This window comes from Melampsora larici-populina (assembly GCF_000204055.1).
Source record: "Melampsora larici-populina 98AG31 unplaced genomic scaffold MELLAscaffold_6, whole genome shotgun sequence".
In the NCBI taxonomy this organism is placed as follows: domain Eukaryota; kingdom Fungi; phylum Basidiomycota; class Pucciniomycetes; order Pucciniales; family Melampsoraceae; genus Melampsora; species Melampsora laricis-populina.
This window is the reverse complement of record NW_006768770.1, coordinates 1,217,920-1,243,377: the sequence shown is the minus strand read 5'-3', so window position 1 is coordinate 1,243,377 and position 25,458 is coordinate 1,217,920. Positions and strand designations below refer to the sequence as shown.

At 41.9% G+C, this 25,458-nt stretch overlaps 6 protein-coding genes across 6 annotated transcripts; all 6 read right to left on the bottom strand.

Moving 5' to 3' along the window:
• Nucleotides 1-1,155: 1,155 nt before the first annotated feature.
• MELLADRAFT_60609 (uncharacterized protein) lies at nucleotides 1,156-4,601 on the bottom strand (the record flags this gene model as incomplete). Its single annotated transcript, XM_007406376.1, has 3 exons — nucleotides 1,156-3,128; nucleotides 3,209-3,307; nucleotides 3,419-4,601. The coding sequence occupies 3 exons, from the start codon at nucleotides 4,599-4,601 to the stop codon at nucleotides 1,156-1,158; spliced, it is 3,255 nt and encodes a 1,084-aa protein (XP_007406438.1).
• Nucleotides 4,602-7,297: 2,696 nt separating this feature from the next.
• On the bottom strand, nucleotides 7,298-9,169 carry MELLADRAFT_71063 (uncharacterized protein; the record flags this gene model as incomplete). Its single annotated transcript, XM_007406375.1, has 7 exons — nucleotides 7,298-7,723; nucleotides 7,819-8,159; nucleotides 8,242-8,516; nucleotides 8,584-8,644; nucleotides 8,724-8,752; nucleotides 8,862-8,918; nucleotides 9,067-9,169. 6 exons carry the CDS (start codon nucleotides 8,868-8,870, stop codon nucleotides 7,626-7,628), a joined length of 813 nt encoding a protein of 270 aa, XP_007406437.1.
• A 1,541-nt stretch (nucleotides 9,170-10,710) lies between these two features.
• Nucleotides 10,711-11,532, bottom strand: MELLADRAFT_34068 (uncharacterized protein; the record flags this gene model as incomplete). The annotated part of the gene is made up of 5 exons (XM_007406374.1): nucleotides 10,711-10,793; nucleotides 10,955-11,021; nucleotides 11,097-11,199; nucleotides 11,260-11,329; nucleotides 11,406-11,532. The coding sequence occupies 5 exons, from the start codon at nucleotides 11,530-11,532 to the stop codon at nucleotides 10,711-10,713; spliced, it is 450 nt and encodes a 149-aa protein (XP_007406436.1).
• A 2,045-nt stretch (nucleotides 11,533-13,577) lies between these two features.
• MELLADRAFT_123864 (uncharacterized protein) lies at nucleotides 13,578-14,415 on the bottom strand (the record flags this gene model as incomplete). The annotated part of the gene is made up of 5 exons (XM_007406373.1): nucleotides 13,578-13,609; nucleotides 13,707-13,772; nucleotides 13,865-13,975; nucleotides 14,060-14,137; nucleotides 14,265-14,415. 5 exons carry the CDS (start codon nucleotides 14,413-14,415, stop codon nucleotides 13,578-13,580), a joined length of 438 nt encoding a protein of 145 aa, XP_007406435.1.
• A 6,926-nt stretch (nucleotides 14,416-21,341) lies between these two features.
• On the bottom strand, nucleotides 21,342-22,020 carry MELLADRAFT_103542 (uncharacterized protein; the record flags this gene model as incomplete). Its single annotated transcript, XM_007406372.1, has 4 exons — nucleotides 21,342-21,395; nucleotides 21,512-21,548; nucleotides 21,629-21,812; nucleotides 21,879-22,020. The coding sequence occupies 4 exons, from the start codon at nucleotides 22,018-22,020 to the stop codon at nucleotides 21,342-21,344; spliced, it is 417 nt and encodes a 138-aa protein (XP_007406434.1).
• A 736-nt stretch (nucleotides 22,021-22,756) lies between these two features.
• On the bottom strand, nucleotides 22,757-24,298 carry MELLADRAFT_103541 (uncharacterized protein; the record flags this gene model as incomplete). Its single annotated transcript, XM_007406371.1, has 2 exons — nucleotides 22,757-23,450; nucleotides 23,595-24,298. 2 exons carry the CDS (start codon nucleotides 24,296-24,298, stop codon nucleotides 22,757-22,759), a joined length of 1,398 nt encoding a protein of 465 aa, XP_007406433.1.
• Between the last annotated feature and the right edge of the window lie 1,160 nt (nucleotides 24,299-25,458).

The window sequence follows — 25,458 nt, the reverse complement described above, 5'->3', positions numbered from 1 at the left end:
TGCCGCCGTTCTGTCAAGGATCCAGGCTAGAGATTCGGAGTTGACTAAAAGGATACATTTCTATGTGTATAGCCAACTTGTTGCTATCTGCCCACTTCCATTAACCACGGGATCATGTCGCCCATCCTGTTCACTTGAAGTGGCCATTCCGACACATGTCGTCCCATACGATACTGGAAGTCGCTCGCCTAAGTGTGAAAATATAGAGGTGATCTCCCTACACTCACGCCAGGCCACATCTTAGGTAGTCTAATTCAAGAAATCAGCATGATGATGATGATCTTCCCTCAGTGGCGAATCACGTTTATCATATTCAAATCGGACATTTTTCACACCATCTTCAGGCAGGAGTATGGGCGAGTTACGAAGCTCTCATCTTCACTTGAAGATTATGTTGTCAAAAGACACACTCTGTCGGACATACACCGCACACAATTGGCCCATGCGGTGAACTTTGCCCTTGATCCAACTCTCCGTTCAGTATGTTCAAGGTTGTATCGCTGAAGGAAGGCAGTAAATGCTATCGCCTGATCTTATTCTTTACTTCATGGTCCGCCGTCCTAGCGAGGGAGCTGAACTGTGGAGTAGGTCATTGGAAACTAGCAATTTCTCGACAGACTTAACTAATGAAAGCTTGCTCAGAGGTCACAGAAGGCTAAGCCTAAAGCGACTTGGAAAGAGAAGACAGACAGAAGACTGAATAAGCACCCTTGTCCTCCGGCTGCGGATGGAGCTTTTTTGTCCGTGCTCCTAGCCTGTTGAGATGTTAGCTGGGGGCAAGGAAGATACATACCGACTCAAAACAGGGATTCTGACAAAGCACGAAGCTGTGGAGGCGAGCTCAATGTGCACAAAGTATTTCTCTCCTCGCTTGACAAGAGCAACCAATCAGTCTCAGTCTCAATTGAGCCCATGGTAGCACAATGTCAACACCATCTGAGGTAACATATCTGAGGACTGTATTCAATACTACTATAAATTCCTTTCCGATCAAAAGAGTCATAAGAAGCAGCTAGGTGGGTAACATTAGGCAGAAGAGCAAAATTCTAGTCCTCGAGCTCGATAGTCAATTTCTTCGACCTCAAACATGAGCCTTTCTTTGAACCGGTGAGAGATGAATACATCTCCTTGCGTAGTCCCGTTACTCACATACTATCATCGCATGTTTCTAATTAATCCTTGGTTACGGGATTCTTCGAGGATTAATATGAAGCGCTTCCTCTGTTCATAAGTTGGAGAATCAATGGTCCTAACAACCAAGCTCACGACATGCGCGTTGGTGGGGTCATTCAAAAACCTAAAGAGTTGACTTTGGAATGCTCTCGCCTTAGGTGGATTTAGCACATCCAACCAAGGCTTTTCTAACTGCAAATCATGGGATATCCAATCCACCTTGGCTCGAAATGTTTCAGTCATGAATCTGTCAATGAACCCTTTCATTTCTCTCCATTCTCCTGCTCTCTTTATCTTTTCATATTGCTCTGCCATTGGTTTGATTGCTTTCAAAAGCTCTTGTCGGGTTTGAGGCGGGGAATCTGTATCCGTTCGGATCGAAGCCCATGCTGGTGGACCAAGGATTTGAGCGTCTTGTAGCCATTCTTCAAAATTGACGTCATTCATTTGGCTACTCAATATTTGGGATCCCTCAAGATGTCTAGCAAGCCATTGATACTCAGATTGAACCTGATTCATAGCTCTGGTTATTAAGTCATCCCATACTGCTTGTGGGTCATTTGGGTGAAATCGACGAACGAGAACTCTCGCTGTTTCGTACGCAGGTCGATGATTGCTGTAAAAATTCGAAAGTAACACTTGAACTTTTACTGCTTCAATCTTTGTTGGATCTCTTGTGAATGGACTTGTCCAACCCATATGTTCAGCAAGTTTGGTAAACAGCTTGATCTCGTTAGCTTTAGATTCAATTTCTTCTACTCTTTCATAATATTTTTGACTCCCTATTCGATTCTGAACTTTCTTTAGTATGTTTTTCATGAATGTACTATCAGTGAGACCTCGACCGTCTTGTAGAATTTGAGCCACCACCAGTAAATTTTCAATATGGTCTGAATAAGCTTCGTGCGTAGGTGACTGTGTTGAAATCAAGTCACCGAGCTTTTCGTGTGTTAAAAAATCTGTGACGGTACTTCCAAACTCTTCCACCATGGGCTCATATTGTGCCTCGCGATACAGATTGACCCCAGGGGCTAATAACTTTGAGAGCCTCAAATTTGCTTCATCCAACACCTCTTTAGAGATTTCTTCTTTCTCTGTGAACGTGAACAGAGCTAGTGCTTGCATCCGATTTCGATTTTTTTGAGGTGATTTCATTGCATCCAATCTATTTCTTATAAAAGTTGTAGTATACCGTATAGACATTTCTTTAAGATCACCAGGATTTTTCATAGCAAGTCTTCTCAGACGATCATCCAATGATTTTTCATGTAAACTTGAAAAATGCGCAAAAAACCAAGTATAAAATTCATATGCTTTGAAACCTGCAAAATCCCTTTCTTCTGAATAAGGCGCTTTTGATAAATGTGCAGCATTTTCTAAATATTCCCCTACCCAAATCAATGCAAGGTGAGATCGTCGAATAATTTCATCTGAAAGTGTTTCAAACTTTTGTTCTCCAATATTACTCGAAAAGTACTTTTTCGCAATAGCGTAATTTCTTTCAGATTGTGTTTGTAGTGATTTCAAAGTACGCGAAGCTTCTAAACAGAATTCAGGCGTGAAAACAGACGGAGTTCCTTCCGGATTGTATCCAATCGCCGCCGCATACTCCAACATGTACTCATTCAATTGAGGATCCCATGGTGTAGGATGTGCTGCAAAAACCTTTCTCAAGCCGCCAAATTCGATGATATCTCGGATGCTCGTGCTTTTAGAGCCAAAAATCTTAGGCAATAAGTCTTCAAATCGTTTCGGAATATGATGTTCTTTCACTCGTGCACTCTCTATGACTTTTTGCCATGAAGCCAAGGTGTGATATACCTCGGAGTTTTCAAAATTCTCAATATACCTTAAAGGCTGATTGATATCGAAAGGCCTAGCTAAAGAGTCCGAATTTGGAAGACTTGCAAGGCCTGTTTGTGGATTTGCCGCTTTTACCCGTACAAACCGTTCACCTAGAAACGATTATTTGTTGTAGTGTCAGGGTACCAACCCGCACCATGGTTGAAAACGTATGTCAGGAAGGATTTCCTACCTGCGGTTTGCTCGGATGAGAAGGGCAGCTTAGATGAATGTGACGAACCTTCAAGTTGTTCTACCAAAACAGGTTGCTGTTGACGTTGTGCCTTCCGAGCTGAGATAATTATATCGAGATTTCATGAAAGGATGTCAGCCAACGGTTACGTAGAAACAGGTAGAAACTCGTTCTTCAAAACGTCCAAGTCAATTAGCTCAAGATCCTCACCTTGTGGCTCCAGAATGCCTTTGCGTTTCCTAAGATTATCAACGAAAGAAGCAGCAGAATTCCCTACGAGATGAGGCTCTGTGAGAGAGGTCGTTCTCCATGCCTCAGGCTGATTGCCTCTTTGAAGTAACTCCCGGTCCCTCAATGCCGGATTGCTCAAAATTTCGACGGCGTTTCTGAACATACCAGAATTGGATTGAGATGTATAACTATCCACGCTTGCTCGATCTCGGGTTGTTGGGCCTTCTGTACTTGAGACCCCATGATCTGTACTTTGCATTGATGATCCGCCTCTTGTCGGGATGGTGAAGGGAAATGCTGGCCTCGAATGCGACATTGAAGTTCTCAGTTCCCCAACATCAGAAGAATATGGGAATGAATGATGTTCCCGCAATGCAGCACCTCCCGAGGACAATCCTACTTCAGTCGCAAGACTTGTACCGCTGCTTCTCCCTGTCGGAATTGTGACGACCCGATCGGGCAAGGATTCCCTCTCTCCATTCTCTGGTGTATTTCTCGACCGAGGTTCAACGGCAGTCTTTTGTAAGTCAACACTCAGAGGTACAGGAGGAGGAAAGTCGAAGGAATCTCGGGTATTTTCTACTGCTGTGATCGCTTGCTCGCCATCGGCTATCGTCGACTTGGAGAGACTCGAGCTTCTTATGTTGTCTTCTGACCGCGTAGAATCTGACACAGTTTTCCGTTGACGACTTACTATTCTGAACGCCGAAGAAGGGCTAAGGCGAAGACCTGTATCTAAAGTAGTTCGACGTGAAGCACCATATGGAGTTCCTGCGGGATCCGTGTCTGAAGGTGGTACCGCTAGTTTGTCTTGGTTAATTTGTGATCGTTGTGCATCTGGGTGGGAAGGTGTCTCCCGTGATAAATGCTGAAGAAGATCTGGGGTGGCCTCGAGATCAGGAGTCGCTACAGGTGCTTCACCGCCACTGGCGGCTGAGGCCCATCCAAAATTTGCTCGAGCAGCCTCTGCACCTTCAGGGGACACAGGACAGACAATGGGGAGGCAGACAGTTGAGAATAACAAAAATACACACGTCACATAGCGCTGAGCTGGATATCTCCACCAAGGCATATTGTGCCAGGTAGGATTAGACTCAGATATAGGAAGACCTTCAAATGCGAGAATTAGAACGACTAGCAACTCACCCTGGAGATCTGACATCTTGCATTGATTCTTATACCTTTACTCCGCACATTGTCTTAGTAGACTAGCTTCGAGTTAAGATATCACTACTCAAGGCTCATGCGTTCAATAAGCTTGAAACAAGCACCGAACCTGGCACGAATGCCTATGGTCGTGGTTTCAAACCGCATTAGACTGTGGCTCAACAAGATGGCCGCTCAATCATCATCACGCCCACCGCATCAGGGACTGAAAAGCGACTAACACTTCATAGCTTTGACAAATGTGGGTGATCGAGGTTTTGCACGAGGCTTCAGACTGTTTTCATTCATGTGCTACATGGAAATCGGGACACATTTGCTTCAATGATTTCAAATGTAACCCGTCATGTGAGCGAGAAAGGGTGACAACAATTTTGCCTCAAAGTTTGCGTGAGTTTTGACACCTCCACGCCAGTCCACGCGACTAATCATCCACCCCGACTAGGCGAAACATTATTGCAAAACTCTTGGACAAGTTTCGGGCGCGTTGTGATGAAGTATATCCGTACATTCGACTTGGGAGTCCATCAGAAATAGATGACTCGAGGAACAAGTGATCGACCGTCATCTGGTTCACTCAATCAATTTCCGCAATGTCCTGAACGTACATTTCTTGCGAACCCAGAAGGAATGAGTTAGTCTTCAATCACATCATTGAAGAATTCATTCACCGCACCGACACGCAAAAATCAGATATGTTGTTTGGATATAATCAAGTGAAATATCACCATGAGACGTGTTTGAAAGGCGACCTTAAATGCATGCTTAAAAAATTACGAACTCCATGCCCCATGAGAGGAATCAGCAGGGATGCGCTGGTAAGCTTGAAGATAGTGATTCTATAGAGTCACATTACCGGATAACCCAGAATGGTGGTGATGGGCGAGAGCATGAATGAGTGAAGCATTCTATGTACCGAACTGCCATTACAGAGTTTGAGTTTGAGAACACTCTTATGTGGAAATATTTTTGTTTTTTGCTGTTCTTCAACACAGGTCTAACAGGCATAACATCTACGATCAGAAAGAGGTGGCTCACATAGAAATGTTGAAGTGATGTACCGGCTGAAATGCCTTGATCACCAAATCTATATTCTCAGCTTGACTATGACTTTTTACAAGAGATTTGATCCAAGCGCCACCAAAGATATCAATGGGGATGAGGTGGATTTAGTGCAACTGATGGATCCAATAGAGCTCACCGGCGAATCACAGGCACTTGTCACCCGTTCGCAGTTTTTCTCGGATCGAATTAATCTCGATCGACAAGACCTCCAAGATATCAAGGCATCCGAAAATACTTTGCATTTTCTAATTCAGTGCATTCTGACTGCTTTAGCTCGTCGGATAACCCGCTATTGAATTTGTATGAGCAACTTGAGAGTTATATAAGTTCGCCTACGTGGTTTCTGCTGGATTGAAGACATCTTTCCGATGCTGAAAAACTGTTTTGTTCTTTGTAGAAGGCTTTGAACAAATATCATATATAGATTTTTGTGTATTCATAAATTGCGCTTCTAAAGATAACGTACGCAGACGTCTCATGATGAGGCCATCTTTTTTTTACCATCAAAGGATGGATACTTGTCACCAAGTTTTCCGATACAAGCCGATGATAGACCAAAGCGTTGGGAGGCCAGTTGACACTTGAGAAAAAATCATAGAAAATCTCTGGACTCCGCGGTTCCGTTATATTGGGCTGCGGCTCGATTCGGGATGGATACACAGACACATGGTTGAACATAATGCATGTTGGTGTCATGAATCGTGATTGTTACTCCATTTGAGCCAGAGACAATTGGATCAGCCGACAGTCGATTTGAATCTTTGCGCAGATTGTGAATGGATCAGGTTCTTTGAAGTTACTGTTTGGGAGGTGGTTCAGAGGAGATATGAAGAAGGAAGACCTGATAATCCGATAATAATTAGTTGAACTTGTTGGAACGAAGTATTAACTGATAGCGGGGCTATCGAAGTTGGCTTTGTAGGGATGTCTGTGTTACCGTTGAACTTGAAAGCGGTGCCTCAAATCCCTTATAAGAAGTTCTTACTAATCTTTGGTAAACTGTTCTCAATGTCCTTTACCTCTTTACCTCTTTACCTCTTTGCCTCTTTACCTCTTTACCTCTTTACCTCTTTACCTTCTTATAAATTTTTCGGAGTTTGTCCCAAATTCTACGTGCCGATACAAATCCATTTTTAAAATGATAATTCAATGTGTCCTCACTTGTTTAGTTTATCAGATTGTAACCTAAGTCTGGATGGAGGAGGTGAGAGTTATAAAAGTTTACCTTTGAGCTTTCTTCTGATTATTTGTAAGGTGGGAAGACCTATTTAGGGTGTCGAGAAAAGGTTTTATGCTTTGAAGAAGGCTTTTTTTATAACGAAGCGTAAAGATATCTTATCTTGCAAGTATGAAAACCAAACGGTATCTAGATCACACGCCCAAACGCTTCATGATAAACACCACAAATCTTGCTTTTGTGACGATTAAATGAACAAAGGATGGATATCCAAGTTTCGCGATACAGATAAGCCGAATCGTTTGGAGGCCAAAGAAAAATTAAGGAATTCTACTTGTCCTCTGAGTCTGATACCGAACCAGCTTCTGTGTGATGAGTCTAAAGATATGAACCAAACTACCAACATCAAGCTCCAAGATCATCGTAGTTCTCAAAACTCAAAAGGATGATATGTAAGTAGGTTAAAGATCTTCAACTTCGTATTTCAAAAATATATTTCATCCACAAGAGAAAACCCTTTCCCTTCATCATAAGAAAAAAATCCAACTCCCCCAAACCAAAAACAAAACAAAAAAGAGATATGAAAAAGGTCAAATTGAAAAATCGGCAAACAAAGGAGGTAAGTTATCAAAGTAAGGAAGTAGTAGTAGTAGTAGTAGTGTTAGAATTTTGCAAAGCCCTATATATTTGAGAACCAAGTAGTAGATGACAAAGAATGTTTGTCAACAAAGGAGGAAAGATTTGAAAACCAAAAAAGAAATCATTCGATTATAGAGTCTTTTACGCCTCCGTAGCTTCTGGGGCAGCGGCCTCAGCATCAGGTGCAGCTTCAGCAGCGGCCTCGGGCTGAGCAGCAGCCTCAGCGGGTTTGTCCTCAGCTATGTTTAGTGAAACAAAGGAAGAGATGGAAATGTTGTGAGTCAACGGGTAGGCTTTGCTAAGCAACCAAAATCAACACAGGAAGACAACATACCATCGTGCAGGTCAGAAGTCCAGAGAGTCAAGTTATCCCTCAGGAGTTGCATGATTAGTGTTGAATCCTTGTAGGATTCCTCACTGAGTGTATCAAGTTCAGCAATCGCATCATCAAAAGCTTGTTTAGCCAAATGACAAGCTCGATCAGGTGAGTTGAGGATCTCATAGTAAAAGACTGAGAAGTTCAAGGCGAGACCAAGTCGGATTGGGTGAGTAGGTGCCAAATCGGATTGAGCGATCTCAGTGGCTTGTTTGTAAGACTCATGAGCAGCCTCGGATGCTGTTTTGCGTCCATCGCCAGAAGCGAACTCGGCCAAATAACGGTGGTAATCACCCTTCCTATGTAAAGATCAGCAAACCGCGTCAATGATACAGTTCTCAAGACAGTTATAAAATAGACAATGTGAAACTCATCACCCACATTTTGTGGTAAAAGACTTTACTTTCACCGGCCTCAGCACTTGGGATAAGATGCTGGTCGAGAACAGCCAAGATATCGTTACAGACTTCGGCAAGCTCAGCCTCAACCTTTGAACGATATTCCTTAATCTTTCCTACATGTAATTCATTACCCTTCGTATCTTCCTTTTGCTCAATGGATGAGATTATACGCCAGCTTGCCCGACGAGCTCCAATGACGTTCTTGTAGGCTACTGATAAAAGGTTACGTTCTTCAACCGATAGCTCAACTCCGAGCTGTTTAAAACTCGATTGAGATCAGTCTACGCGACTGTCTAGGTTAGAAGAGTGATGGCAAATTCACCTTGGCAACGTCTTTCATGAAAGTGACCATTTCGTCATATCGCTCAGCCTGCTCTGCGAGCCTATTGGATTAGATATTGACGTTAGGATTGAGAGTACATGACACAAATCAGAGTGGAAGTAAAGTGACTTGAAACTCACTTGGCCATGTAAACTTGGTTCTCCCGCTCCTAACCATCCAGAGAAAGTACAAGTGAAACAATGTATCAAGATGAGATTCAAACGGGTTTGAAGTGAATAGAATGCAATCGAGAAAGCGAAAGAGAGTATTCGACTTACGGAAGACATTATGATTGAATTGATGAGGTGAGTAGGTAAGGTTTAGATTGGTGAATGCTTTGAATGATCAGTTGAGAAAGGTAATGAGAAAGGGTTGTTAGTTTTGAAACAAGTAACGTGCAGAGATCGAACTCGATCGGTAGTTGGAATGACAAGAAGTGATTGCAAGACTCTGATGAAGATCGTTGCAAGACGGTGAACTCACGATTTGATTAGTTTTCAAATCGAAATCGGATGATGATGATGGTATTGGAGTTGGTGAGTGAGAAGAGCTTTAGTTGTTGTTGGTTCAGATGGGTGTTGGTCAATGGTGACTTGAGTGAATTATTCCTTTCTTTCTTTCCCTGGTTTGATAATACAAGCGCACAGACCACCCCACCCCATCAGTGCACGGTCCACCCTTACCACTTATGTATGTACATAACCTTGGCAACTCGATCCTAATTTCTGACATTAAACTGCGATACAGTAATCCAATGCTGCGGACTACTGCCATGGAACAACCTGGACTTTTTATCATCATCACCCATACTTCCTTGCAATTCCCATGAAACTCTTTCAGTTCGCCAAAAATAATGGCAAGTCTTCAACAAACGGCCAAAAATCACATTGACCTGAAACACTACTAATCTTCCTTATCCACTGCTAAAATCACTACAACTGGAATATTCTGGGAATCTATCAAGAAGAAACGAGACAAAGACAAGATAAAGTATAACAAATTTTCAAACTCTGATTGACACCCCAGGAATTTATGTTCAATATGAGAGTTTGTACAGGATTGCGAGATGAGCACGATTTCCTTATCAACTCTCTTCATAAACCTTGAAATGACCCTGTCTGTAAGCTACTAGCATCTGGTTTCCTCCCTACTTACTGGCCACAACGGATAAACAGTCGTGATCGAAGAAAACGCTCGTTAGATATCGGTGCTACTTCCTTAAATTCAGGGAAGAGTGGTTTGATACTATACTTTCAATTTTGTCCCTTATAATGAATACAGTTGCAACCGAATCTCAAGAATCAAGAAGAAAGCCCTTGTCTAATTCCTTACATTGGACCAGAGTGAATGAAGCTGGGACTGTTATCACAGACTCTTATCATCAGCTTATTAGTCAAGCTCAGACACAAAAGATGTCTGAAAATCACCATCTCTGGTTAGCTCTGGTTCATCTCTTTCGTGAGAGATGTACGAGACAACGTCAAAAAGGCCATATATAAATGTACAACGAATCCTATGAAGATGGGGGCGTAGATTAGATTGACTGCCTGCGTACCATGGGTTGTGCATAGAAGGATAGGTTGTTTTTAGAGTGTGGAATACGAAGCTACAAGCACTATGAAAGAAATGAAAGAAAACTGCAGTCTGAACTCACGCTTTGGGTTTCTCAGAGGCTCAACCGTTCGTATCATTTCAAGTATTTGTGCATGACTGTATAATGGGTGAACTTCACCGCGTCTTTCTCATGGTCTCAGTCTCGTCCAGTTTTCAAACATTCAAGTCACATGCTAGAGTGGCTATGCAAGATTCCTCGTAATGCGCTCGAGAAAGCACGAAAACTTGGAACATGGGAGGTTTACTGGCTTCCTCCTCAAGCCTGAAAGTTGACTAAGTGATCAAACACACATAGCAAAAGACTACGGAACAGGTGATTTATTACACATTGCAAAACCATTGAAAAATTGTAATACTAAATAAAATGATAATGATTCTTGTTCTTGTTCAGAATCGATTTTTTCCCGTGAATTGTTCAGTATGAAATCTTTTCATTCTATCAAATCAAATCAAAAACAGAAAACCCAATCAGTCAAGAAAATTCAGAGTAGAATAAATCGAGTTGATTGAAAATCAACTCACAAGTTGTAAAACTTCTTGCAAAACTTCTTGATAAGATGTTGCATATTCTTCTACTTCTTCTTTGATTTTGGCTGCTTTTGTTGGATCTGATGCTACTAGAGCTTCAGTTTTAGCAGCTTGCCTAGAAGAAAAAGACAATAAATCAAAGATAGATTAATATCACAAAGCTCATAGAAGTAAGGGAAAAAAATAAAGAAGAACTATAGTTACTTTTTCTTGGCTGCTGCACTTCCACCACTGGAGTTTGAAATCATAACACAACTAGTAGGCCTTTTTGTTGAGGAAGCTAATCCCAATGATTCCTAAAGAAAGTCGATATAAGGAGGTCAGATCAGAATGATGATGATTGGAGATAAGACGTAGTAAATTATTATTACCTTTGAAGTTACAAAGACATAACCCGATCCGTTTTCTTCAGCTAGTAATGGGATATGAGTCAAAACGTCCATTGGTGAAATATCACCTGCCATCACTACCAAACTGAAATGCAAAACTTTAACAAAGAATCATTTTTTTATTTTTTTCTGAAGTAGAACTAACCCTTTATCACCCTTCCTTAACGCTTTAACCACTTCTTTCACACCTCTTCGAATAAATCGGTGCTTAGAACCTATTTTTCCAATCGAGAAAAAAATGTTAAGATCGTTGAATGATGTAAAACACAAGATGATTAAGATTAGACCAACCTTTTTTAACCGTACGAAGAACTCTTTTTCCTAATTTCTTATCAGCCAATGGATGAGCGATAGGACTTAGTGCATCCAGTAAAGAAGAGTCAAGTGTAGTTGTTTCAGGTAAATCTCCATCTTTCATAACGATTTCATTATTAGTAGTTTCTTTTGATTTTGATTTCTTTTTGACTGATCCTTCTTTGGATGGATTTGTTTCTTCGATAGTTGCTTCTGTTGCTTTTCTTTTCTTGTCTGATTTGCCCATTTTTCCAAATTAAATGTCGATTGGATGAATTGGTTTATTGAAGAAATGAAGTTCAAGGAAATGAAAAGTGCATATATTTGTTGTGTGGTTTTGGAATGAAACAGGGCTTGATAAAATTTTGATGACTTTTTCGTACAGCTTGAAACCTAAACCTACAATCAGCTCTGTCGCAGTATTACATTCCGTAACAGCTTCGGGACAGATATGTGAACTGTATGTGACATAAACAGTTTGGCTGATAAAATCCGTGGAATTGGACCTCGTTCACTTCGCGTCGTAGCTGGCCGCCGAGATCGAATGAAGTTCAAAGCAACAGTCAACTTCAATTCAATGCCGCCAGACCAGTGAAATTTTACTATCAATGCAGCGTACCTTTCTTCGCTTTGCTACAGCGTCCAGGCGTCTTCCCGTTGATGGATTCTCATTAAGCCACGTGAGCCTTGATCGTCAAATCATAAAGAGAAAGGTCAATTGACTGGGATATCAAGATTTAGTTTGTACTGGGGGCACAAGTCCGATCAATGTATCGTAAGATTATCAGGGAGACAAGAGGTTAGCAATTTTTCAACGATCAAACTGGTTTTCAAGAATCTCAACTTCATTTCGATTCAGGACTCGGGTCATCACAAATCAGGATGGAAACCATTCTTTGGATCCGACATGATTTTGATCAAAGTCTTCACGAAACGAACGAAGTAAGCTCATCTTCATTCCCCTACAGTCTTAGCATGTCGATTCTCAATTTTGTGTGGACGTGATTTTTTTTATCTTGGTTTGTAGGTCAAATTGAAAGATTTAATTACCCAGGCTCAGCGACAATTAAGACAACTTGGTAATCAGAATATTCTAAATGGTGGTCAATTTGAAAAACTACGAGGTGGAAGGGTTTGAATATCAATCCCCCAACATTGCTCACTCAATGATGGGTGATTGCATCTTCTTTCAGCATTGTATCCATTATCAGTTCGAAATCCGAGTTGCAAGGAAATGAATCAAATACATTTACTTTCCGTATACTTGTTTCTAAGGAGGTGCTTTACTCTTATTGAACTAGTTGTTTATGTTTCTTCAGGCGCTTCTTTTTCATCTTTTCAACTGAATATTGCAACGATAGATTGTTGTGTAGTATATATTTCAAGTTTTGGTAGTGTAGCTTGGTGGTTATAGCTTGGTGGTATGGATTCATACCACCACAGACCAGCAGAACAGAGCAACGTGTTATCATAGAGTGTTGGACTGAATCCAAACACAAACAAAATCTCAGTATAAGAGAAACAAAAAGAAAACACAATAATCTTATATAAAGATTTTGTTATGATACAGTCAGATGAGGAGGGGAAAATTCTATCGGACTGATTGAGGATCAGGTTATAAAGAGAAACGAAAAATGAAATTTACATCTATGACATCATAGGATCAGTGACGTAATATTCAGCCTTCGTTAGCTGTGGCCAAGGTAGGCCAACCTAGGCATGTCAGTGGTCCATCGTCAATCTCCGAATCACTGCGACACGCCCATGCGTCAGAGGTGCTCGATAAATATTGGATAGCAGCTCGGTGAATGAGCAATGGGGTTTGGATTTACAGAAATGATATATGTATGTATGTACAAGGATGAGATGATACTAACACAAAGATTGCGTGGGAAAGAAAGAGAAAAGAAAAGAAAAGGGAGGGAGAAGGAAAGCATAACACCGGCGCTTCTTTTTGCTTTTGCATACGTCCTTGTCATGAGACCACGGAGGGAAGGACCATCTTTATGCACTCAAGGAGCTTGAGAACCTTTGTATATGTTTCCAGACTTGATCATCCTCATGAATGGGCGACTAACGACCACATCCAACTGCATGGTGAATGAGACGAAAAGGAGATGATTGCGATGTTGTGATGTACCTACTAGAACAACGACCAGTATTTCCTGCTTATCTCTTGGTACAACTCTCCGTCGGGCATCCTAGATGCCATAGAACATGGTCGTTTAATTCATAAAAAGAAGCAATTCATTATCAGAATCGTACGCTTGATCAAAGAAGATTCAAAGGTAAACTTACGCTGATGTAGATGGCGGGTCTTGCAACGGTAGGTCATCGGAACTCCTGCCTCGAGATGGTAGCAAACTATTAAGAACGATGGATGTTAGGATATCTAATACCGAAGTGGACAGTCGAGGTATCTTTGCCTGAGGCTATAACATGACGATTGACTCAACTAATTGGTCGAACTGAGTTGCTCTCTGGATTGTTCTCGACTCCTCCGTCGCAGTTGAACGATCCTGTCGTGCTCAACGGTCTGCCGTGGGGGTCGATGCAGTTATCAGCAGCTGTGCGATTTTTCAACGAACAAAGTGGTAAGCAACCTGACACCATCTGCCCATTTATTCAAAAAAGATTGAAAAATAACGTACAGGGTGATTTGCCATCTCCCCTTTTGCACCCCTTACACGTATAGTAGGTTGGGACTCCATCATTGCTTACAGCACATTCTTCGCTCGTGTTAAAAAAGTGTTAGAAATTTTCGAGAGTTTTACGTCAGTTGACATTATCCCTCAAAATGGTATATCACTTGGAATAATTGAAACACCAAGGTATGAAGGCAAATGTTGGACTGACGATCTCTATTACCATTATCCTTCGTTGGTCTTTCCCACCAGTAGTTGCATTCTATATAATTAGCATCTGCGAAAATGTGTGACCCGAGATCTCCTGCAAGCAAGAAGACGAGCACCAGAAAAAAGATAGGGTTCGCCCGCACCCAAGACATATTTGACAAAAGAAGATAAAGTTGGGAAATTTGTGAGTCTTTTGGACAGTTGGAAGCGGAGGAAAAATTACTATTTGTGGTGAGCACGCCAATGGAGGAGATCGGGTGTTGAAATACGCATCAATCCTCATTGACAAAAGCTGCCTTCTATATTTATCGTTAGGTACGAGAGCCACGTTCTTCATACGCCTTTCTTACGGGTCTGACAAGACACAAAGCCCTGAGATCGCGCCGTTCGCTGCTGGAGGGGTCTGATATATCACGAACCCTCTTATTGTGAAGCACGGGGTTGTGATGATACACGGTTGAATATTGGCAGAACCCCGGGGGAGTACCGACTTCGGCTCGGTGTTACCGACGGTTGTTTGGTCGCGGTTGGTTGACCACTCCTCAAGCATCACGGTAGAGTGGTTCAGCTTCGCGTTTACCAGAGGCTTAACTAACCCCTCACGTTTACCAATGGAGGACAGGCCTCTGCCATTTTTCATTATCGCCTTCGATCATAGGACACATTTCTCATGTCTTGTTCCATTCTCCTTCGCTATTCGAGCAACCAAGCACGGACACCAATAAATGTACATTCCACATGTTCAACAAAGTCAATTAACCGCGTACTAATACTTGCATTGATCCCAAGGCTTTGTAGCGTCGCCGAATGGACTCGATGAATCACTATTCAGCTGCCGCGCTTGCAACAATTGTAAAATGTTGTACATATTCAACAGTCAGGAAACATTAATTGTTATCCAGTCACATCAGAAACAATGTCAGGAATCATGCTAGGTGACTTGAATCAGCTTGAATCTGAACGAAAATGTCAAATCAATCATCCCACAACAATAGCTGCCAATGTTGAGCAACCTATTTTGAGCCCCGCAAGTGAGCTACCATTCCTTGGCTAATTAGGGTATACAAATATGGTTCTGAAATTTCCAGAAGGGTTTTCCCAGAACACCAAAGGTTTTTTTGGGGGGTATGTTCTGACCTTATGGTGTTTTGAAGCTTTGAATAACCAACACTGTGTGTTTTCCAGAACACCAGGGGGCTTCTGGTGTTCTGGAAAAAGCCATCTGTAAATTTCCTGAACAAACTTTGTATACCCTACAACAAGGACAATTCCACTTCTGAAAAGGAAAGAAGTACCTTTGTTGACATGCTTGCAATTATTCTTCAATTATGGCGTTCAAACCTGTGCAAGAAATTTGCAATTTTTGTGAGAGTTCTGTGCAAGTTCTTTTAACATCTTGCATAGAACTTGCACGGAACTTGCAGACTTAAGACTTATGTATGTTAACCTAGGCTTCCCCGCTTTGAGGCCAAATGATTCAGCTTGCACAGTTTTTTCAAGTGGGGTTGTGAAACAATTAATTAAGCAAGATCCGTGCAAGATTTCTTGCACAGGTTTGAACACCATAAATATTACAGTTGCCCATTTTGAGCATCAATAGCAGCAGAGATGACAAAATTTGACTAATAAATTTTGCTGTCTGGTCCTCTCATCATTGGTAATCACTCTATATGCCTTTTCCCAACGGTAAATACCCAATTCTAACTCTACATTGTAATTCTCTATCAGAAAGTTTGCAATCCTAGCAAAATCATCCCATGTTGTCTCAAAATGTGCCTTGTTAATGAATGAAATGACCAAGGTGAGTCCTCTTTGTTCCTTGGGTACAGCAAGTCATTAATTGATCTGATGGTCCCATATCCATGAACTACACTGCCCATTGGGCTTGTTCTAAAGAAATCTTGTTAAAAACTTCTTCCTCAGTGAATGGGTCTCACATCCGGCTGGCTTCCAGTTCTTTTCACCTTTTCTTGCATATCATATCTTTCTCTTCCTGTGTTTGTGCATGGTTCTCCTGTGGATAGAAATTCCTATCTTTCAATGTGTGATCCAGGATACTTGATTGTATCCTGTTCAAAATTCATGGATGATGTTCTGATATTTCTTGTCCAATCATAGGTATTTTTTCATCTTATCCCACCCTTTCACCTTCATGTTATGCCTTTTGACCATGACCTATTTCTCTTCACAGTATCCTATTGTTTCTGTTCCTTTTGTTGTGGTATTTAATAACCACGCTTTGGTTATGTCTTTTTCATGTCTTCTGCCTCAAATTATTATCGAATTCACATCAAGTTAACAATGTGTCAAGGACTTCCAGCTCACTCCCAATTGGGTCTTATACATATCTATTTAATCATTTAGTGATCAAGTTAGAAGTTCAAGTGACAGTGGAATGAGAGTGTAGGGTCTGAGTGTTTTCTTTTTATGCTTCTTTAGGAATGGGTTGAGCATGACCTGCGCTTTTTTGCTTTTTGTTTGTCTGTGGTTATGTGTTAGCACATGTGTTGTGATTTCTCTTATATATTGGCCTTAGCTGTACCACTCATTTTCTTTCCTCATTGGAAAGAAACTGTAAGTGATTTCTTATTTGTCTTCATCAATTACTTTTACAAATCCTTTTTCTAACGCTTACATTACAACTATTCCACCTTTAGTTGTTATTACTTTCATACTCATTCCGTTCAATGTTTTGCCTTATACTCCCTGTTGCTGTACGCACAGGTGTGTTCTTTTTAGTAGCTCTTCAAAGCTTCTTGGCTTGTGCCGACTTACTCACGTAGCGCCTGATGGCCCCAGGTTGCCTGTTTCAATACATTGGCCATAGCCTTCTGTTTTGAATGAGCGTGATTTCTCACACCTTTCATTCACATACTATCTCCTTTGCTGAGTAAGTCTGGTGTTCTGGCTCTTTGTCTTCTCTCTCTTCACTGGTGTTTTCCTCTGGATCTCTATTGCCCAAACTGACTTAGTCACTGCATTTTTCTCTTGGGCTTATTTTCCGCCAGAAAGGGGAGATGTGGGGAATCAGCATAAGTCAATTTCATTTCTCTTCAAAGAGGGATCTGTACAATGTGGGTTTCTTTCAACACTCTGATCAACCAACAACCATGTATGCTGTAAGCATTAACATTATATCCAATAGAGTGTGTGTCTACAGCACCTTCTATTAGTTTGTATCAATATCACAATTTATGACACCCTGTCACATCAACAGGGGTTCTTGGCCTGTCAATATGCTTACAGAAGCAGTCTTAGGTTTCAGGAGAGAACAAGCTACAGTTGCTCCAGTCTAGTCATGACCAGACTTGCTCTGCAAAATCAAAATTTGATTACACTGATTTATACACTGAAATCCTACTTACAAATCATATGTAAAAAGTCATTTTTGGGCTTTAAGGAGGGTGTTTGTGTCAGAAATGACTTGGTAAGTCAATCCGCTCAGCCATTTTTTGGGTTTTTTTTTACAAAACTCCAACATTTGGGTCTAGGTACCTAATGGACCTAATATGAAATCCTTAAGTACTTAACTCAAGTACTTAAGTACCAAATTAAGTATTTAAATACTTAGGTAGCCACTTAAGCTAATACTTACATACCTTGAGTAAGTAGGTGGAGTACCTCTCATCACAACCCCTGGGGTACAGAACAGCATAGACTTGTATTTTTGCAATACAAGGGTGAAGTATGTGGTAATAGAGTGCAGAAAAAGTACTTCTGCCAAAAAAACCCCGGCAAATTCTTTTGGGGTATTACTGGGACCCCCTAACATTTGGTTCTTGGGGCCTGGGCCAAGGCCGGGCTGTGGTTGTGACTAGACTGGAGCAACTGTACACACAGTAGCTTTGAAAGAAAAGAAAGAAGCCTTATAAAGCAAGTCCTTCTGTTCTCTCAAAGGAAGCCCCCATGCCCAGTGGGGTTGTTTGTAAATAGATTCAATAGGAACTGTAGGATAGACAGGTAGTGATAGAAGAAACAATTGTCTCTTTTTGAGAACAGAAAGCTCATCATATCCCACTGGTTAACCCTTTAGGATTGTTCCTTGCTCCTCCTGTCTTTGCACCTGCACCATTATTGGCATTCAAGGTTCCTTGTACATATGATCTTCTGCCAGGCTGAGTGTGATTGACCCACTCTGCTCTGTTCATGGAGTTGCTGAAGATTCTAAGGTCTGTACAGTCCTTGTGGGCATGGGGATAGCTGGTATAGCACATTTTGTTGACCAAATCCTTCGTAAGTACACTACTGCCATATAACTTTCTGACTTCTCTGTCTGGTAAAGTCTGATGGTAAATGCCTCTACTCTGCCAAATGTTCTTATGCTTTGTGGTTTCCCCCCTCAAGTTTACATCTTTATTGCCACCATTCCTCTTGTTCTTCTGATTGGTTGACACAAACTTATGTTTTTCAAAACTGGTTGTTTTTGAGGTCTCTGTTTGTGTTTCCTCCAGGACTTTCTAGCACATACAGGTTATCTGTGAAGCTCTGTTAACCCCTTAATCCAGCCTTATCATCTACCAATTGCAGTAAGTCTTCATGTGATCTTCCCATATGAACTTGCATCACCAGTTTTCTCACCTGGAAAATAGGGTTTGGACATAGATTAGGACAGGAAAGCTCTTGAGAGAGATGTAGAATGGGAGAGATGGGTTCTCTTACTTTCATGTGATACGGTAACACTTACATCCAACATGATGTGGAGTGTCTGATGTCAATCATGTTCAATCATGTTCTCTTTGTGTTTCTTCAGCATCTCTGTGCACTGCCCCATGGGGTATTGTTCCTCCAAATGCCTGATACAAAAGTCTATAGCATTGATCTATTCACCATGCATGAGCAAGAATTTGCCCTTTGGAGTTAACTTTAAGTGAATTACTTGTCTTAGGGTTGCAAAAGACTTTGAGAGGGATATATGCTCTTGATTTTGTCAACCTTTGGTGTACAGTGGGTCTCATCAAAGCCCAACTACCCCCCCATAGGGGGGGTTCGAAATTTTGGCCTCTGAGGACCTCGAAAATCAGTGAAAAAAGTCATTTTCACCGTGTGATTTGACTGATTTGGGGTTGGATTCCGCTTCGGGAACCCACTTTTACCAAGTCTAAAGCCATATATTACCCTCTGGTACCCATATAGTAAGCCTAAGGATGTGTTTAAATGTGCTCGGTTCGAAATATTGCCCAAATGTCTAAAAAAAAAAAATTTGCCTCACACGCGTCCATCCTCATAGGATTAGAATGAGATAGGTCCCCTGAGCCCATTAAGCTTATTAAAATGTGTGCTATGTAATTATGAGGTGTGTATAATTCATCTCGAACTTGAAATTTTGCTTTGCGGGCGCGGGGTAGTTGGGCTTTGATGAGACCCACTGTATGCCATGTGACAGCTGCAGTAAGTTCTCATTAGAGATTCCTTACCCACAAAGACAATCTTACTTCCAGGATTCTCGAAGTCAAAAACTTGGATACCAGGGGGATATCAATGTAGGCACTACAAAAAAGCACCTGCATGTTCATTTCAAGATGTAGGCGCCGGAAAAATATGCCTACATCTCAACATTAAGATATTGGTGGATGGAAAAACTATATTCACTTGTGATTAAGGTTTTGGTGGACAGGAAAACCAATTTGAGTTGCAATGACAATATCAGTGGATGGAAAAATCAATACTTCCAGTTACAATTAGGATATGGTAAGGATGTCAGTGGAGGGAAAAAGATCTTGAATTATGATTAGAATGTTGGTAGATCGGAAACATTTTTGACTGACAGTTGGGATCTTGGTGCAGAGAAAAAGTGTTGAGAGTTATGAATAGGATATTGGTGGATGGAAAAAGAATTCCAACTAACAATTGGGATATTGGTGTACAGGGCAAACATTTTGATTTGACATTAGGAGATTCATGGGTGGAAAATATATGTACACCATAAACCCACAAACCCAGTTCCTGAACCATGGCCGGTCCCTGGTCAAGAAACAATTATGGCTGCTTGGGAAAAAACATATATCCAACAATCCTTGCCAAACTTGAGAGGCACTGGGCTCTGAAGCTCAGTTCTGTAACAGATTTAGCTTAGTGCAAAATCAGGGGTGGTCCCATCATTCTGTCCAGCTTGCAGGTTTTTTGTTTCATTTGCTCCACATAATTTTGTTTGGAAATTGTTATGACCGGGCTTGGGGGTTAGTGTTAGGGTTGGATGTTTTTTAATCTTTGAACTGTACGTCTGATAGGCACTCAGTGCATGATTGCAGGTGACATGCCGGCATACATGGCTACCCAGACAAGGAAGGTAATCAAGATCCTCTTCCCCTCTCTCAATCTGCAAAGACTTTTATTGGTAGCTATCAAATCTTCCTTCTCTCATACTTTTTTGTGATACCAATCTACTGATCTTACCTGGCAAGATAAAAATCTCAAAAATGCCTCTGAAAGGAGAGAAAGGTTGCTTCCAGAGCAATATGGCAGAAATATGGACCCTGTTGAATCAAAAGATTTTCATAAGTGGCTCAAGGTCATTTACATGAAATAGATTAAAAAGGGTTTAGATAAAATCAGAAGCAATCTCATCCATTATCTTTGCCCAGATCAAATTACAACTGTTTTTTCATTTGATTCTTTTCATTTTTCATCACCTCACCAATATTTATATTCCAAATCAAGCCAAGATGACACCATCCCTCTTGAACATGCCAACCACTGACTCATTGTTGATGCAAGTAGCAGCTAGCACCTGTTCTTCTGTTAAATTTTCTTGCCTTCATGATACAGAATCATGAACTCAAAAGTGAATATCAATAGATTTACAAAACAGAACATGACTTCATGGGAGGTAAAGTGCTTGATTGTGAAGATATTCTAGCAGAAATAGATCATGTTTGAAGAGCTCATTATGCATGGCTTGTAAGTTGTGTGCAAGTTCTCTACATCCCAAAGAAGGCACAGGCTAATTTTACAACATAGTTTCCAACAGAGAATGCAAGTGATGCATTGGGGCTATGTTAGCCAGATTTAGTCACAGGATTTTCTTTTGCAAAATACAAACAGCTGCCCAGGGTATGTGAAATGAGTGTATCACAAGATCTTATTGAACAGTAACATCACTAGCAAACTCGGAAATTGTGGGGGTGCTCGTAGCCTGCAGTTTCAAATCCAGTGAAAATGATGGCGATTTGGAGTGGCAGAAAATTGGAATTAAATGAGCATCAGCCTCTGTTACGTTTGACTGATGATTCAACAGCCTAAAATACTTACACCGATCAAGTAGAATTGAGAAAGTGTCAAATGATAACTAAGAGTTAGAGGAAATTCGATTCAGATTAATTATGAATGAACACGAAAATTTTGTTATAAGTAGAGTTCATCACGAACCGTTGACCTATTCCCTTTCCAAATTTGTTGGCATTCGGTAAAGTCACTTTCCAAGTATAGGTGTTTCCTTCAAATTTTGGTCCAGATTCGCCGAATACTAAGGTGCCAACATAAACGGTGTTACCGGCACCTACCGGTCGCAAGCCAAGGGTACAGGCGACTTGCTTCACTGAGGAAGTGGTGGCTGTTCAAAAGATAAGTGATCAAGTCAAGAACGGCTCATCAGAATTTATGAATTGGTAAATCTTACATTCAAAGTTAAGTACTATATTCGTGGTAGCGCCTGTTTTCACAACCGCATTGGTCCCAGGAGAAGTAATGGTCAATTTTTGAGACAGTACCGATGGTAACAAAGCGATCAAAGCTACAGCAAATAAGTTGCAAAGATTCATCTTGTGGTGCAAAGATTTATCGTGTACTACGATGTTGAGTTCAAAAACTGTGATTAAAATTTGGATGGTTGGTGGAGACGCGCGAGCAGTTTGTGTTGATGGGACTTGGTTTTGAGCGTATACTTTATACGTATATATATGTTTGTTCAACCTGTCTATCACTGAAGAATTCTGGAACCCACGAAAGAAAATGAGTCGAATGTTCCGATTGATTGATACCCCCGGCAGCTCGTTGACATAATTAGAAAATCTTGCTTTGCTTCTCACGCACCGTCCATTTTACCTATTTCTCAAATTTACCAATTTTGATCTGTTTCAGAAAAAGATCACTGGCCTGTGCAGCCACCTTGCTATAGTGAACAGACACTCGCGAATAAGCACCAGCTCCGAATCCAGTAGGAAAGATGTGGATGGAGCCGGGTGCGAGTGTGAGTCAGCTATATAGGCTAGGACGCGGCGCAGTCGTGCCACGTCAGTAGTCTCTCAGGCTACAACACCCCCCCCACGACAAGACGCGTACAAAAGGAGAAAAAAGAACAAGACCCCCCATCACAAGTAAAAAAAACGAGAAGCATGAAAAAATGAGACAAAAAATTGGAACCCACACGAAGTGATTATAACACCAAAAGGCAGACTGAACAACATTGCCCAGTGAGAAACAAAAAAACGACAAAAATAACGAGAATCACTTGATATAGTGAAAGACAAAAAAAACACAACAAGAAACTATAGATTATCACATGAAATATTCCTTAGGAATATCGGACTCTTCAGCTCGAGCCTGAGCAGCTTCCTCAGCAGCGAGAATATCGTCAGGATCGATTCGGTAGGACATGACCGATGGCGGATCGAATGGAATTTCACGGTCAAGTGAAAAAGTTCCATCTCCGTTGGCAAAATCTTCGATCGATAGTGCGGTAACTTGGGGTTTTGCCGATGCGTCAGAGAATCGTACAGATTTGGTGTCGTGTGTATTCACGTTCCGGTCATTCTTAGTTTCTTGTCTAGAAGGAAAAGGTGACGAGGGAGGTGTGGGATGATTCTGGGATTTGATCGCCCGTCTCGCTTTGTTGTGTAGTTCCGGGCACTCGTCTATCCAGTGACCCTTTTGTTTACAATAATTACAAGGCCATTGTTCGCGTGCTGATATACTCATAGCGTTGAAATCCGAATTAAGATCGAGTTGGGATTCTTCGCGGCGTAATTTGAGATGAGCTGTTTGCAGAGCATTCCTGACCTCGGCTGAGCTAAATGGACGTTGATCGGTGTTCCATCTAACGTCGAGTTTTACGTTAGCAGTATCATAATCGGGTGATTTTGGCATTGTGGCTTGATATATTATACTAAGGATTGAATCGCGAGTCCAGACAAAACCATCGCGTTCAAGTGCATCAGCAAGTCGTTCAATACTTTCAAAATGTTGAGACAGGCTATTGGATGGATCAAATATTTTGCCGTTCATGTCTCTCCAGATGGCCAGTTGAGAGGATCAACCACCGTTCTTGAATTGATCACGTAATATGCAATAGGCATCATGAGCAAGGTAGCTTGAACGGTCACGTCTAACTACAGACTGTAGCATTGGGCTGATAGTATAAAACAAAGCTCGATAAGCGAGTTTGTTTTCAGCCAGATCAACTTCAGGATGGATATCGTGATTGAGATTTGAAGGCTTAAGCAGGTAGTCCGTTTTATCGATCATAAAGTATATGGCATCGTTCACGTTGTCGAGCCAGTTATTGATGTTTGAGCCGTCATTTTCCAATAAGGGGACTTTAGATATGTAACGTTCTACATGGGGGGCTAGCTTATCAAGTTTGTCAAGTCTAGCGGTGATCTGATTGGTGTTTGAAGGAGGTTGAGAAATTGCTGGTTGTCCAATAAAATCATCAAATGACAAAGGTTGAAGTCTTCGTGGTTGCGGGTGATAAGTTCGATTGAACTCAGGATGAGGAGGAGGTTCTCGGTGATCCATAGGCGTGGAAGTGAACTGATCTGCTGAAACATGTTGGAGAGTTTGTTCGTTGGATGCAAACGGGGGGCTTTGCTCATGTAGGTTGGAAGAAGATATGGGCGGAGAGTGGTGGTGTTGGTTTTCTGGTGGGTTGACTGGTGGAATGTTGGGAGGTGGTGGAAGATGTGGTGGTGCTGATTCGGTGCCAAGTCTAGCGCTACCACGACCACGAGAGCCGCGAGTTGAGGAGGTTCCTCTTTGAGAAGGGGAGCCATGTTGGCTTCCACGGTTTCGAGTGGCAGGCGGAGAATGTCGAACTGCCATGTCTAGGATACTACTTCAATAATGTTAAATTCAAGTTCAAGTAATTCAAGTTCAAGTAATTCGAGTTCAAGTTCAAGTTCAAGTTCAAGTTCAAGTTCAAGATTTTTACCAAAACTCAGCAGCGAGATATGCAGTGAGCTAAGGGATCATAACCTATAGTGAACAGACACTCGCGAATAAGCACCAGCTCCGAATCCAGTAGGAAAGATGTGGATGGAGCCGGGTGCGAGTGTGAGTCAGCTATATAGGCTAGGACGCGGCGCAGTCGTGCCACGCCAGTAGTCTCTCAGGCTACAACACTTGCGTGTGCAACAAGGGCTCAACCTTGTTCAACATAGCTTAACAGAGCTTCCATATCCATCCTTGTCGGCGCAGAATGACGTCACGAGGAGTGTTCGCATTTGAATATTGATATGAATCCCTTTTTCTTTTGGTTTGAAAAACATGGCAAAAGTCCCGCGCTCGCGCCCTCGCGAGTTGCGAGCTTTGCAAGTATGCACGAGCGGGGGACTTTGGCTAAGTTTAAGTTTGAAGTTAATAAAGTTATTAACCCCTGAAGAGTGGATTGTTGTACACCACGGGGGGATCCTGGGTCAGAAGTTGGTCCCAACCAGTCTGAAATCCGTCAGGTCGGTTTCCGACCCGAGACTCGCCCCTGGCCAGACTGCAGGCCACCCTGGGCTGGCCTTCACAGGCCGCCCCTGTTTAATCCCAGAGTAGCCAGCAGCGGGACTTGTAGGCGCGTCCTGCGGGCCTATAGACCGCCTGCTTGGTCCTCGCATGGTCAGCGCGAAATCGCGTGGCACCTTTCCAAAACTGATTGCTGAGCCAAGTAAGCGTGAGCACGAGACTTAATTTGCTTGCTGAGCTCATCCTCTCAATCAGTCTATGTGGATGACGGGACAGATGCAAGCAAACACCACCACATTACATACAGATCCTGAAAGGGCAACAACTCGTGGCCTTGGCGTGTTGACAGTGGCTCACTCACGAGTCACTGTCTGGTTTCCAAAAATTCTGGAGGGAACACTCATCGGCCTGTGCAATTTCACTGATTGCCAAAAGGTGAAATACCATGCAGCCTCTGATTGGATGTCGCGTGCCAAAGGTTGGAGGGCACACAACGTCCAATCAGAGGCTGCATGGTGGCCTCAACCCCT